Source organism: Pongo pygmaeus, chromosome 2 (genome assembly GCF_028885625.2).
Source record: "Pongo pygmaeus isolate AG05252 chromosome 2, NHGRI_mPonPyg2-v2.0_pri, whole genome shotgun sequence".
Taxonomy (NCBI): Eukaryota; Metazoa; Chordata; class Mammalia; order Primates; family Hominidae; genus Pongo; species Pongo pygmaeus.
In genome coordinates, this window is record NC_085930.1 from 44790979 (window position 1) to 44806840 (window position 15862).

General features: G+C 40.3%; 1 protein-coding gene across 1 annotated transcript in view; it reads left to right on the top strand.

The window, feature by feature from the left end:
* Window positions 1–15202, top strand: part of TMPRSS7 (transmembrane serine protease 7) — a 46643-nt gene extending 31441 nt beyond the window's left edge. Inside the window, exons 12-17 of the mRNA XM_063661626.1 lie at window positions 42–152; window positions 7953–8069; window positions 8986–9157; window positions 10613–10881; window positions 12479–12615; window positions 14652–15202. Coding sequence (XP_063517696.1) covers window positions 42–152; window positions 7953–8069; window positions 8986–9157; window positions 10613–10881; window positions 12479–12615; window positions 14652–14822 — 977 coding nt within the window. The 3' untranslated portion in view covers window positions 14823–15202. The remainder of the gene's footprint in view (window positions 1–41; window positions 153–7952; window positions 8070–8985; window positions 9158–10612; window positions 10882–12478; window positions 12616–14651) is intronic.
* Window positions 15203–15862: the final 660 nt, after the last annotated feature.

A 15862-nucleotide genomic window follows, 5' to 3' on the forward strand; every position in this document is an offset into this window, starting at 1 on the left:
TCTCAGGCTCATGAACTTTCTGTTTTTATTTTTTATTCTAGTGAGCCCTCAACCTGCCTGCAATACCAGCTCCTTCAGGCAGCATGGCCCTCTCATCTGTGATGGCTTCAGGGACTGTGAGAATGGCCGGGATGAGCAAAACTGCACTCAAAGTGAGGGAGAGTCCTCTGTGCCCTGCTGTTCCTCCTATGAAACTCTTCTAAATCAGGACAAAAATACCTCTGATGGGTTAGGGGTTAGGGCAATCAACTTGTCCCAGTTTCTCTGGAACTTTTCCAGTTTTAGCACTGAAAGTCCCTTGTCTTGGGAACCCCTTTAGTCCCAAGGGGACAAATAGGGACAATTGGTCACTCTAAATGGGGTGGAATGTGTGTATGTGTGTGAGTGTGTGTGTGTGTGTTCATGTGTGAATACTGGCAGATTCTCTTTTTTTTTCAATTTTTAAAAATTGTATTTTAGTGTTAAAAACACTTTTTTTTCTTTTTTTAAAAAATTATTATACTTTAATTCTAGGGTACATGTACACAATGTGCAGGTTTGTTACATAGATATACTTGTGCTGAGTTGGTTTGCTGTACCCATCAACTCGTCATTTACATTAGGTATTTCTCCTAATGCTATCCCTCCCCAAGGCCCTCACCCCCCGACGACAGGCCCTGGTGTGTGATGTTCCCCACCCTGTGTCCAAGTGTTCTCATTGTTCAATTCCCACCTATGAGTGAGAACATGCGGTGTTTGGTTTTCTGTCCTTGTGAAAGTTTGCTGAGAATGATGGTTTCCAGCTTCATCCATGTCCCTGCAAAGGACATGAACTCATCTTTTTTATGACTGCATAGTATTCTATGCTGTATATGTGCCACATTTTCTTAATCCAGTCTATCATTGATGGATGTTTGGGTTGGGTCCAAGTCTTTGCTATCGTGAATAGTGCCGCAATAAACATACGTGCGTATGTGTCTTTATAGTGGCATGATTTATAATCCTTTAGGTATATACCCAGTAATGGGATTGCTGGGTCAAATGGTATTTGTAGTTCTAGATCCTTGAGGAATTGCCACACTGTCTTCCACAATGGTTGAACTAGTTTACACTCCCACCAACAGTGTAAAAGCATTCCTATTTCTCCACATTCTCTCCAGCACCTGTTGTTCCCCAGCTTTTTAATGATCGCCATTCTAACTGGTGTGAGATAGTATTTCATTGTGGTTTTGATTTTCATTTCTCTGATGACCAGTGATGATGAGCATTTTTTCATGTGTCTGTTGGCTGCATAAATGTCTTCTTTTGAGAAGTGTCTGTTCATATCGTTTGCCCACTTTTTGATGGGGTTGCTTGTTTTTTTCTTGTAAATTTGTTTGAGTTCTTTGTAGATTCTGGAGATTAGCCCTTTGTGAAATGGGTAGATTGCAAACATTTTCTCCCATTCTGTAGTTTGCCTGTTCATTCTAATGGTAGTTTCTTTTGCCATGCAGAAGCTCTTTAGTTTAATTGGATCCCATTTGTCTATTTTGGCTTTTGTTGCCATTGCTTTTGGTGTTTTAGTCATGAAGTCCTTGCCCATGCCTATGTCCTGAATGGTATTGCCTAGGTTTTCTTCTAGGGATTTTATAGTTTTAGGTCTAACATTTAAGTCTTTAATCCATCTGGAATTAACTTTTGTATAATGTGTAAGGAAGAGATCCACTTTCAGCTTTCTGCATATGGCTAGCCAGTTTTTCCAGCACCATTTATTAAATAGGGAATCCTTTCCCCATTTCTTGTTTTTGTCAGGTTTGTCAAAGATCAAATGGTTGTACATGTGTGGTGTTATTTCTGAGGTCTCTGTTCCATTCCATTGCTCTATATATCTGTTTTGGTACCAGCACTGTGCTGTTTTGGTTACTGTAGCCTTGTAGTATAATTTGAAATCAGGTAGTGTGATGCCTCCGGCTTTGTTCTTTTGGCTTAGGATTGTCTTGGCAATGCGGGCTTTTTTTTGGTTCCATATGAAATTAAAGTAGTGTTTTCCAGTTCTGCGAAGAAAGTCATTGGTAGCTTGATGGGGATGGCATTGAATCTATAAATTAGCTTCGGCAGTATGGCCATTTTCACGATATTGATTCTTCCTATCCATGAGCATGGAACGTTTTCCATTTGTTTGTGTCCTCTTTTATTTCGTTGAGCAGTGGTTTGTAGTTCTCCTTGAAAAAGTCATTCACATCCCTTGTAAGCTGGATTCCTAGGTATTTTATTCTCTTTGTAGCAATTGTGAATGGGAGTTCTCCCATGATTTGGCTCTCTGTCTGTTATTGGTGTATAAGAATGCTTGTGATTTTTGCACATTGATTTTATATCCTGAGACTGCTGAAGTTGCTTATCAGCTTAAGGAGATTTTGGGCTGAGACGATGGGGTTTTCTAAATATACAATCATGTCATCTGCAAACAGGGACAATTTGACTTCCTCTTTTCCTAACCTAATACCCTTTATTTCTTTCTCCTGCCTGATTGCCCTGGCCAGAACTTCCAACACTATGTTGAATAGGAGTGATGAGAGAGCACATCCTTGTCTTGTACTGGTTTTCAAAGGGAATGCTTCGAATTTTTGCCCATTCAGTATGATATTGGCTGTTGGTTTGTCATAAATAGCTCTTATTATTTTGAGATACATTTCATCAATACCTAGTTCATTGATAGTTTTTAGCATGAAGGGCTGTTGAATTTTGTCAAAGGCCTTTTCTGCATCTATTGAGATAATCATGCGGTTTTTGTCATTGGTTCTGTTTACGTGATGGATTACGTTTATTGATTTGTGTATGTTGAACCAGCCTTGTGTCCCAAAGATGAAGCCAGCTTGATCATGATGGATAAGCTTTTTGATGTGCTGCTGGATTTGGTTTGCCAGTGTGTTTTATTGAGGATTTTTGCATCAATATTCATCAGGGGTATTGGTCTAAAATTCTCTTTTTTTGTTGTGTCTCTGACAGGCTTTGGTATCAGGATGATGCTGGCCTCATAAAATAAGTTAGGGAGGATTCCCTCTTTTTCTGTTGATTGGAATAGTTTCAGAAGGAATGGTACCAGCTCCTCTTTGTGCCTCTGATAGAATTCGGCTGTGAATCCATCTGGTCCTGGAATTTTTTTGGTTGGTAGGCTATTAAGTATTGCCTCAATTTCAGAGCCTGTTATTGGTCTATTCAGAGATTCAACTTCTTCCTGCTTTAGTCTTGGGAGGGTGTATGTGTCCAGGAATTTATCCATTTCTTCTAGATTTTCTAGTTTATTTGCGTAGAGGTGTTTATAGTATTCTCTGATGCAGTTTGTATTTCTGTGGGATTGGTGGTGATATCCCCTTTATCATTTTTTTATTGAGTGTATTTGATTCTTCTCTCTTTTCTTCTTTATTAATCTTGCCAGCGGTCTGTCAATTTTGTTGATCATTTCAAAAAACCAGCTCTCGGATTCATTGATTTTTTTTGAAGGGTTTTTTGTGTCTCTATCTCTTTCAGTTTTGCTCTGATCTTAGTTATTTCTTGCCTTCTGCTAGCTTTTGAATTTGTTTGCTCTTGCTTCTCTAGTTCTTTTAATTGTGATGTTACAGTGTTGATTTTAGATCTTTCCTGCTTTCTCTTGTGGGCATTTAGTACAACGAATTTCCCTCTACACACCGCTTTAAATGTGTCCCAGGGATTCTGGTACATTGCATCTTTGTTCTCACTGGTTTCAAAGAACATCTTTATTTCTGCCTTCATTTCGTTATTTACCCACTAGTCATTCAGGAGCAGGTTGTTCAGTTTCCATGCAGTTGTGCAGTTTTGAATGAGTTTTTTAATCCTGAGTTTTAATTTGATTGCACTGTGGTCTATAAGAGACAGTTTGTTGTGATTTCTGTTCTTTTACATTTACTGAGGAGTGCTTTACTTCCAATTATGTGGTCAATTTTAGATAAGTGTGATGTGGTGCTAATAAGAATGTATATTCTGTTGATTTGGGGTGGAGAGTTCTGTAGATGTCTATTAGGTCCACTTGGTGCAGAGCTGAGTTCAAGTCCTGGATATCTTTGTTAACCTTCTGTCTTGTTGATCTGTTTAATATTGATAGTGGGGTGTTAAAGTCTCCCATTATTATTGTGTGGGAGTCTAAGTCTCTTTGTAGGTCTCTAAAGACTTGCTTTATGAATCTGGGTGCTCCTGTATTGGGTGCATATATATTTAGGATAGTTAGCTCTTCTTGTTGAATTGATCCCTTTACCATTATGTAATGGCCCTCTTTGTCTCTTTTGATCTTTGTTGGTTTAATGTCTGTTTTATTAGAAACTAGGATTGCAACCTCTGCTTTTTTTTGCTTTTCATTTGCTTGATAGATCTTCCTCCAACCCTTTATTTTGAGCCTATGTGTGTCTCTACACATGAGATGGGTCTCCTGAATACAGCACACTGATGGGTCTTGACTCTTTTTTTTTTATACTTTACGTTCTAGGGTACATGTGCACAACGTGCAGGTTTGTTACATATGTATACAAGTGCCATGTTGGTGTGCTGCACCTGTTAACTCATCATTCTTTATCCAGTTTGCCAGTCTGTGTCTTTTAATTGGGGCATTTAGCCCATTTACATTTAAGGTTAATATTGTTATGTGTGAATTTTATCCTGTCATTATGATGTTAGCTGGTTATTTTGCCCACTAGTTGATGCAATTTCTTCATAGCATCGATGGTAATTTGTAAATGGTAAATTGTAAATTTGACATGTTTTTGCAGTGGCTGGTACCGGTTGTCCCTTTCCATGTTTAGTGCTTCCTTCAGGAGCTCTTGAAAGGCAGGCCTGGTGGTGACAAAATCTCTCAGCATTTGCTTGTCGGTAAAGGATTTTATTTCTCCTTCACTTATGAAGCTTAGTTTGGCTGGATATGAAATTCTGGGTTGAAAATTCTTTTCTTTAAGAATGTTGAATATTGGCCCCCACTCTTTTCTGGCTCGTAGGTTTTCTGCCAAGAGATCCGCTGTTAGTTTGATGGGCTTCCCTTTGTGGGTAACCTGACCTTTGTCTCTGGCTGCCCTTAACATTTTTTCCTTCATTTCAACCTTGGCGAATCTGACAATTATGTGTCTTGGGGTTGCTCTTTTCGAGGAGTATCTTTGTGGTGTTCTCTGTATTTCCTGAATTTGAATGTTGGCCTGCCTTGCTAGGTTGGGGAAGTTCTCATGGATAATATCCTGAAGAGTGTTTTCCAACTTGGTTCCATTCTCCCCATCACTTTCAGGTACACCAATCAAACATAGATTTGGTCTTTTCACATAGTCCCATATTTCTTGGAGGGTTTGTTTGTTTCTTTTTACTCTTTTTTCTCTAAACTTTTTTTCTCACTTCATTTCATTAATTTGATCTTCAATCACTGATACCCTTTCTTCCACTTGATCGAATCTGCTACTGAAGCTTGTGCATGTGTCACATAGTTCTTGTGCCGTAGTTTTCAGCTCGATCAGGTCATTTAAGGTCTTCTCTACACTGTTTATTCTAGTTAGCCATTTGTCTAATCTTTTTTCAAGGTTTTTAGCTTCCTTGTGATGGGTTTGAACATGCTCCTTTTAGCTCAGCAAAGTTTGTTATTACCTACCTTCTGAAGCCTACTTCTGTCAACTTGTCAAAGTAATTCTCCTCCAGCTTTGTTCCGTTGCTGGTGAGGAGCTGCATTCCTTTGAAGGAGAAGAGGTGCTCTGGTTTTTAGAATTTTCAGCTTTTCTGCTCTGGTTTCTCCCCATCTTTGTGGTTTTATCTACCTTCGGTCTTTGATGTTGGTGACTTACAGATGTGGTTTTGGTGTAGATGTCCCTTTTGTTGATGTTGATGCTGTTCCTTTCTGTTTGTTAGTTTTGCTTCTAACAGGCAGGTCCCTCAGCTGCAGGTCTATTGGAGTTTGCTAGAGGTCTACTCCAGACGCTGTTTGCCTGGGTATCACCAGTGGAGGCTGCAGAACAGCAAATATTGCAAAGCAGCAAATATTGCTGCCTGATCCTTCCTCTGGAAGCTTTGTCCCAGAGGGGCACCCGCCTATATGAGGTGTCTGTTGGCCCCTACTGGGAGGTGTCTCCCAGTTAGGCTACAAAGGGGTCAGGGACGCACTTGAGGAGGTAGTCTGTCCGTTCTTAGAGCTCAAATGCCATGCCGGGAGAACCACTGCTCTCTTTAGAGCTGTCAGAGACGAACGTTTAAGTCTTCAGAAGTTGTCTGCTGCCTTTTGTTCAGCTATGCCCTGCCCACAGAGGTGGAGTCTATAGGGGCAGCAGGCCTTGCTGAGCCGCAGTGGGCTCCACCCAGTTTGAGTTTCCTGGCTGCTTTGTTTACCTACTCAAGCCTCAGCAATGGCGGACGCCCCTCCCCCAGCCAGGCTGCCGCTTGGCAGTTGGATCTCAGACTGCTGCGCTAGCAGTGAACAAGGCTCTGTGGACATAGGACCCGCCAAGCCAGGCATATGTGCCACATTTTCTTAATCCAGTCTATCATTTATGGACATTTGGGTTGGTTCCAAGTCTTTGCTATTGTGACTAGTGCCGCAATAGACATACGTGTGCATGTGTCTTTATAGTAGCAAGATTTATAATCCTTTGGGTATATACCCAGTAATGGGATTGCTGGGTCAAGTGGTATTTCTAGTTCTAGATCCCTGAGGAATCGCCATATCGTCTTGCACAATGGTTGAGCTAATTTACACTCCCGCCAACAGTGTAAAAGTGTCCCTATTTCTCCATGTCCTCTCCAGCATCTGTTGTTTCCTGACTTTTTTTTTTTTTTTTTTTTTTGAGACAGAATCTTGTTCTGTTGCCCAGGCTGGAGTGCAGTGGCACAGTCTGGGCTCACTGCAACTTCCACCTCCTGGGTTTAAGCAATTCCCCTGCCTCAGCCTCCCAAGTAGCTGGGATTACTGGTGCACACCACCATGCCCAGCTAATTTTTTTGTATTTTTAGTAGAGATGGGGTTTCACCATGTTGGCCACACTGATCTCATACTCCTGACCTCAGGCAATCCACCCGCCTCAGCCTCCCAAAGTGCTGGGATTACAGGCATGAGCCACCACACCTGGCCTTTTCCAGACTTTTTAATGATCGCCATTCTAACTGCGGTGAGATGGTATCTCATGTGGTTTTGATTTGCATTTCTCTGATGACCAGTGATGATAAGCATTTTTTCATGTGTCTGTTGGCTGCATAAATGTCTTCTTTTGAGAAGCATCTGTTCATATCCTTTGCCCACTTTTTGATGGGATTGTCTGTTTTTTTCTTGTAAATTTGTTTGAGTTCTTTGTAGATTCTGCAGATTAGCCCTTTGTCAGATGGGTAGATTGCAAAAATTTTCTCCCATTCTGTAGGTTGCCTGTTCACTCTGATGGTAGTTTCTTTTGTAATACTGGCAGATTCTTATTGCTTACTTGCTTTTAATGATGCTCAGGATTGTAGGATACAGAGGACCTGATGTAGAGGAACTTGCCAAATACTGGAATGGAACACGTTCCACTGTCACCCTTGCAGAAACAAACCTCCAAGGTTGTGAACAAATGTGTTGTTATTCACAAGTCTGTCCATTTTGCCTCCTACTGATATAAAATAACTGAGCATGGCTGCGATTTTTGCTCAAAAGTTTTCTTGGAGAATAAGAGAAGGTAATAGCAAAGAGGCTACAGCCTAAAGCCACTAATATGTCGCACTTCTTCACATCTCACCTGCTGTGGGAGAAAGAAGAGGTGGTTGGATTGATTCTCAACAAATATGCCTGCCAGCCTTCAAATGGCTTTTCTTAGGTGAAGAAACAGATCACTGTGAGGTTGCTTCACTTCTCTCTGCCATTTATCCCAGAGCAGCAAATACCAATCCTGTGATTAAACCATTTTTTATGGGGTTTGGAGTTATTCATTCAAATCTCATTCACTCAAGTTTGTTTCTGGCTAAGGAAAGCTGTTTCTTTTTTTATCCATTGTTAGGTATTCCATGCAACAACAGAACTTTTAAGTGTGGCAATGATATTTGCTTTAGGAAACAAAATGCAAAATGTGACGGGACAGTGGATTGTCCAGATAGAAGTGATGAAGAAGGCTGCAGTGAGTAGAAATTCATTCCTTTGGGTTCCTGTATTCCCTCTTCAGTTTACCTGTTTTTTATATTTTCATTCCCTTCTTGGTGTATTTCCCTTGATCGAGGTTGCTGTAGTCAAAACAAGAATAGTAACTATTGGCAAACTGAGTCCGAAATTGTTTCTCAGAAATAAAAACTCTGGAATGGATTCTGTCTTCTTGATAATAGCATTCATTAATTAAATTTTTAAAATGAGAACTTTCACTTTCTAATAATTTTAATCAAGGGAGAAGATCTTAAATAAAAAACCCTGTAAGAAAATAAATAGAAACTGGAACGCAGTGGATGACTTGTTAATAATGCCTTATGTTATGAACAATATCAAGTGCTGTTTCTTTCTTTAGGTTTGACTCAATAACTAATCTCCCACATGCTCCTATTAGTCATGTGGCCACTAATTGGCCATATGGCAACATGTGAATTATACATCTTTACTAATACTATTTACACTAGCAAACAATTGCTCTGATAACTAGTTTTCTCAGTAGGTTTTCATTTGTCCAGGTCTTATAAATCTTTTCCCAAATACTTTCTGTCACATCAGCACAACTTCAAAGAAATTCTCAATTCATTTACATTCCTCTTTACCTGACAATCTAAATCCATAGGCAGCTGTTTATGTCAGTTCAGCTGTTACAGCAGGTCCCCCTCCTCCTGTCATCTGCATTGTGGTATAGAGACTGTGTCAGGGCATGCTTCAGGAAGGAGGGAGTGGTTTGTTTGTATTGGTTTCAGACAGACTCACATGTTCTCTGTCCTCTAGATGAGGGGATTTCAAATTGCTACCTAGTGAGTCAGTTCCCAGCCAGCACTAAAACTGACTTAACTTCTAGTTTTTCTTCCAAGTCTACCTTTAAATCACATGCCCTTTCTCCACCAAAGCCTGCAGCAGGAGTTCCTCCACCCTTCACCGCATCATCGGAGGCACAGACACCCTGGAGGGGGGTTGGCCATGGCAGGTCAGCCTCCACTTTGTTGGATCTGCCTACTGTGGTGCCTCGGTCATCTCCAGGGAGTGGCTTCTTTCTGCAGCCCATTGTTTTCATGGAAACAGGTAGGGCATCACGGTCCTTACTCTCAAGTGGCACTCTGTGGCCACAGACAACATATCTGTCCTCAAATTGTGGGAAGCAGATCCCTGTTGGGGACATTCAATCAATTCAATTGAGCTTTCATTTTTTGGATCCCATGTGTGTGACAAACTTTTTTTTTTTAGGTATTATTGGTATAAAAAAAGAGCACAAAGGAAACATCAAGAATGAATAGGCTTTTACTAAGGCTGAGAAAATAAGATAGGGCTTTTAACTCGGAGCAAACTTAAGAGAATGTGTGGAGAATGTGGAGAAAAATGGGCACTGGAGAGTGACTGGAGAATGGAGATCCCCATTTAATATAGGAGGGGGATCCTGGAGAGGCCTATTACGATTGGCTTTGGAAGGGCTCTGTCTGTCTTTACCAATGGGATTATGATGGGATAGATGTTCTTCCAGCTAAGGGTAAGAGGACATCTTAGAAAATAACCTCACTTAAAATTTAAACTTACTATTGGAATCTACTGAATCTTAGGTTAAAAAAATCATTCACTTCTCATTCTGCATTTTTTTTGAGTATTTCAATGAAGTTACACAGTTTGGATATTTGTTTCTCCTGGAAATTATAGGATTTGTGTTAATTATTAAGATAGCTTCACATCTGTTTGATCATTAGTCTCTAATGCTGTGAAACTGCTCCAAATAATGTGTTAACCCTAATATTTCTCTGGGTGTCCATTGCCACTCATGAGACATCAGCTAAGCAGATTAGTGACCAAAATTTTGGGGCTTCCTTATTTTTTTTTGACTCCCACTCTTTACCCCACTGTTATGCTGATGGAGAGGGACGCTTCACATGGAGATTACAAGTCCTTCTGTGACTTGTGCAAGGTCTTGGAGGTCAAGATTGGGATTCTCGAAGGACTGATGGGAATGGCAGTTGGTGACCCTATGAATGGGCATTGTTGAGCAGTAAGAGTAGTGATCATTAAGGCTTCCAGTAGTTTGCCAGAAGGAATTTCATTAAATTCCTGCTTATAACACTTTGATTTCTAATCTATCTTGGTATTCATATCATTTGAATTTGGTAGTAGGATTCTCCATCAAATGCCATTGTCAGCATGAATAGGAAGAATGTAACAAATTAATTCTAGTTACCAACATTCTTGACCTGTGTGTGGTTCATGAAATACTAGTGGAAAGAAAATGTCCAGGCATTTGCTTAGGACATTGTTGAGTGAATTTTCTATTATTTGCCAGTCCTAATACAGCTTATGTCATTTCTGACTTTTTGAGGGAGACAAGGGAGGCTCACAGTTATGCTTTCTGCCATAGTCCCCGGACAGAGCCAGTGACTATAATAACGCCCTGGAAGTCAGGCCCTTCTTTTTCAGCCCTCGACTCTTTACAGTGCTTGTTTGCAAACTATATGTGGTTCTTTAAGCTGCTAACTTTATGTTTCATTACTGTTCTATCAGGCTGTCAGATCCCACACCATGGACCGCACACCTTGGGATGTATGTTCAGGGGAATGCCAAGTTTGTCTCCCCGGTGAGAAGAATTGTGGTCCACGAGTACTATAACAGTCAGACTTTTGATTATGATATTGCTTTGCTACAGCTCAGTATTGCCTGGCCTGAGACCCTGAAACAGCTCATTCAGCCAATATGCATTCCTCCCGCTGGCCAGAGAGTTCGCAGTGGGGAGAAGTGCTGGGTAACTGGCTGGGGGCGAAGACATGAAGCAGGTGTGTGTATGAATGAATGGTCATGCCCTTCCCTGCAGAGGATGATAAGGTGTTTATGTAGTGCTTTAGGTTCACAGAGAGGGTTTGTGTATATCATCTCCTTTGAACCTCCTCACAACTCTGGAAGGTTGGATTGGAGGAGGGGACTGTTATTCCTTTTTACTGATGCTATCCACCTGCTTTAAAAGAAGCAGGGCTCACCTTATAAAGAGGGAGAGGACTGTGTATGAGCAAGGCAGGATCGACTAGATAGTCATGGGCCCTTTTCAAACTCTGAAGGGCATGCTATGTTATTCACTAGAGAAGGAGCAATTCCTCCCTTTTCATTCAAAGAAATGATTCATTTATAAAGGAGAGAAGGACACACATGCACATCCCACTATGTCAACTCATAGGCAACAGTCTGGAAGACTATGTGGGTATGTCCTGTGCCTGTGCAATTGGCCAAGGGATGAGAGTGAGGGCTGAACTTCAGACTGCCCGTAGTTTCCAGACCAGAAATTCAGGTCTGGAGGTTATACCTCCAGGATTCGGATTTGGTCCACCCAAAGGAGATACCTTTTTGCAATTCCTCTGATGGGAGAGGACATCTTTTCAATATGCATAAAGATCAGGCTGTATAGTAGGGAAGTCCCTACATCTACCCTGCCAAGGTTTTTCATGGTCCAGGATTCAAGGTGGGATTCTGAATATATAGTGAGGGGGAAGAATCCAATGCTTTGTGAATGTATCCCCAAATCCTACTGCTAATATTTTCCCTTGATCTTTCGATCACCTCACCTTCTTTTGCCGTCCTTTTCAAGGGTTTAGGACACATACAGCATCTGTAATTCCTGAACCTTACCCTGTAGCCTCGTTTTGACACTCTAAAGTGTGGGCAGCTTCTCAAAGGCAGCTTCTCAGTGCTTTCATTTAGTGATTGAAGTAGTAACACCACCAGCTTGGGTCTACTGAAGTCTCAGGGTCCCAAGGAGGGAAGGTAGCTGACTGTGTGAACACTTGTAACTTTGATAGGTTACTGTGCTCAGTGCTTTGATTACATTGTCATATATCACAGGAGAAAAGCATCTGCCCAACCAACTTATCATGAGATGTTTTCTTTATAAGCCTGGGTATGTGTGTGCGCACTTACTTTTCTGAATCATCTTAGCCAGGTAGGTTCAAAAGGAAGTGAAACAGCTATTTGCAAACTGTTAGGTTTTTATGGCTCGTCAGAGATTTCCGTATGTCAGTTATGCTACTCCATTTAAAGAGCTCTCTTGAATAGTAGATATTAGTAATAACTGTTGCTGACTTATCATCTTACTGAAAACAGGAGGGAAATGGTGAGGAATATGGCACAGTTGTTCAAGTAATTGAGTCAGACCTTGGGTCTGAATCTTGTGTTACTTGCTAGCTGTGTGTCAGTGGGCAAGCCCTTTAATCTCCTAGCCCTCGATTTCTTCATCAGCAAAATGAGGATAATAGTAGAATTTACCTCAAAGAATTGCTGCTATGAGGGTAAAAGGAGATGATGTGTGTTAACTTTTCAAATGAAGCCCTGAATACATGTAGCCATTACCACTAACATCATTTCTACTTCCAATGTGTTTTGCAGATAATAAAGGCTCCCTTGTTCTGCAGCAAGCGGAGGTAGAGCTCATTGATCAAACCCTCTGTGTTTCCACCTACGGGATCATCACTTCTCGGATGCTCTGTGCAGGCATAATGTCAGGCAAGAGAGATGCCTGCAAAGTAAGTCATTGTACCTTTCCCTTGCCTAACATGTTGTGCTTTCCATAAATGCTTTCTCACTTAATCTACATAACACTGGGAAATAACCAGGGCAGGTATTTCCCTTAATTCACCTGAGCTGCTCAGATATTATTTATCATCCAATTGCCTAAGATCTTGGAGAGGTGTTGAAATAATTTATTCTATAGAACTCAGTTTTCTATAATGTGCTCCATGTATTTTCCTTCAGTATTTAGAGGATGAGGTCAGCATTCATCATTCTGCCATAATTTTCTTATAACCAATTTATTTCCTATTTCCTTAGCAGCTGCCATTTAATTTCTAAAATTTGAAGGATTTTATTTACTCATTCCTTTGAAGCATATGCTTGGGGAAAGAGGGGAGGAATGGAGAGGTGACAAAGAGTACTCATTTGTAGTTCTCTGGGTGGGCCCCTGGCAGTGGTAAAGTTGGAAGTCACCTTTGGGGTGACATTTCTCGGAGCCTGAGATTCCAATCTATGCAGTTACCTATGTGATTGCCAAAGAGTAAACAGATGATTTAGAGCAAGCTTGTCCAACCCACGGCCCACAGGCCACATGCAGCCCAGGACAGCTTTGGATGCAGCCCAACACAAATTCATAAACTTTTTGAAAACATCATGAGATTTTTTTTTGCAATTTTTTTTAGCTCATTAGTTATCATTAGTGTTCGTATATTTTATGTGTGGCCCAAGACAATTCTTCTTCTTCCAATGTGGCTCAGGGAAGCCAAAAGATTGGATATGCCCGATTTAGAGGGTAGAGGGTGAGTAGGACAGTGGGAGCTGTTCTTTCGTCTTTCCACAAGCTTAGCCATGGTGCCACAAAAACTCATCCTATAATAATGACTTCTGTCTTCTGAGCTCCTATTTTGTGGCAAGTACCGTGCTAGGTTCTTTACATAAATTCATTCCAATCATTCTTTTTTCCTCATTTTATAGAAGAGGAAACTGGGCACAGAGAGGGTAAGTAAATTGCCCAAGGTCATACAGCTAGTAAGTGTAAATGTCTGAGCTGGGATTTGAACCCTTGCCTCTCTAATGCTAAGGGTACTCTATTTTGGGTGCTTCCCATAGCTAGTCAGTTACACAGCCCTGTTCCACACAGCCACGAGTGTTTACTTGTTAAACTTAGTAGAGTTGATGTGGTGACAATTAAAATAAAGAGCCCAGTTTCCCTACTAGTTGGAATTTTCCTAATCAGGTATAAGATCATAATTTGGATACATGGGCAAATTTGTTGCCTCTGAGTAAGTTGCAAGATTATCTACCCTCTAAAATAGGAAAATAAAACCTAGATATTATAATTTAAAGGACTAATACTGTGGAAATTATGTTTATGCTTTGAATTGTTTAAGCCTTTGCTTAGAGGAATTGAGACATCAGAAAGGACTCTCAAGTGAGAGTGATTTGTTGGTGATGACTGTGGACCAGTAGTTGTTAGGGTTTTTTCACTGGACCTGCCTAACTAAACAGGGTCCCTTCTTCTCCATGGTGCTATGAGCTAATCACTGAAGTTGCATGGCCCAGAGACAGAAGTCAACCTTCCAAGATAATCATGCCTCATAAGGTTGTCGTGAGGATTAAATGTCTTTAAACGATTCTTAGCACATAGCTAGCACTAAATAAATTTTAGCCCTCACTACTACTATTACTATTACCAGTTACCACCACCACCACCACCACCACCACCATCACCACTAGTATTATTGAGGTTTATTCTTTGTTTAGGGCTATGTGAGAGTTGTTTTCTCCAGTAAGAATCTTCCACTGTTATTCTTAGCCTAAAGAATCATGTTTCGTCTAATGAATGCAGCTGTTTGATTATAGGAAGAATAATTATAAAATGATAGAAGTTTCACATTAGTTTTTGACACTTCCCAAATTACACAGTGATTAGCCAAGCAAAAACATGTCATTAGAGGACTCTTGAACGCAATTCATTAGATACAATAAAGATGAAACTGATGATCATGGGACCAATTTACTTTATACTTACATTTTTTTGTGTGTGTAGGGAGATTCAGGTGGACCTTTATCTTGTCGAAGAAAAAGTGATGGAAAATGGATCTTGACTGGCATTGTTAGCTGGGGACATGGATGTGGACGACGAAACTTTCCTGGTGTTTACACAAGGGTGTCAAACTTTGTTCCCTGGATTCATAAATATGTCCCTTCTCTTTTGTAATTGTACCAGTTGTATTTTTACTGTGATTTACGTTAAAAATAGATACTTTAAAATGATACAGTAATTGGCTGGGTGCGCTGGCTCACACCTGTAATCCCAGCACTGTGGGAGGCCGAGGCGGGCAGATCACGAGGTCAAGAGATCAAGACCATCCTGGCTAACATGGTGAAACTCTGTCTCTACTAAAAAAAAAAAAAAAAAAAAAATTAGCTGGGCGTGGTGGCAGGTGCCTGTAGTCCCAGCTACTTGGGAGGCTGAGGCAGGAGAATGGCATGAACCCGGGAGGCAGAGCTTGCCGTGAGCCAAGATCAGCCACTGCACTCCAGCCAGGGTGACAGAGTGAGATTCCATCTCAATAAATAAATAAATAAATAAATAAATAAAATGATGCAATAATTATTAATAAAATGAGTCCCTTACATTTTTTTCAACTAGAAATGTCAAATTGCGTACATTTAATAATAAAATTAGTCCCTTACTTTTTTCAACTGGAAGTGTCAAATTGCATACATTTAATACTTATCGAAAGACAGATTAATATGTGTTCCATAAAAAGCTTTCCCAAGGAAATAACTATATTCATTCTTAAGTACAAAAGGCTATTGATTCAGAGATGGAAGAAACCTAAAGTAATGTTATGAACCAAGCCTCTAAAATAAAATAAAAAAATAAGGGAGATGTTCAGGGATCCCTATTTTATGTCCGTATTCATGTTCAGATACTTATAAAAATTAGAGTAAATTTGACTTATTAAAATAAGAAATTCCAGTAAAAAACATACCTGACCTTTAGCATTTTCAAGAAACTAAATGCACAAAATATCTCCTTTGCAAATGCAAATAAAGCAAAACTCAGTTATCGACAGAATAAGCACCTATATTGTTGCTTTACAGACCAATTTTATCTAACCATATCATAGTGGACCATCTTCAGCCATGGCACATGGTAATGTTGTGTACAGAGAAACCAATCAACCAACCAACAAAACTGACAGCAACCATTACTAAATGGCAGAATAAAGCATCATGGTAATTGAATCA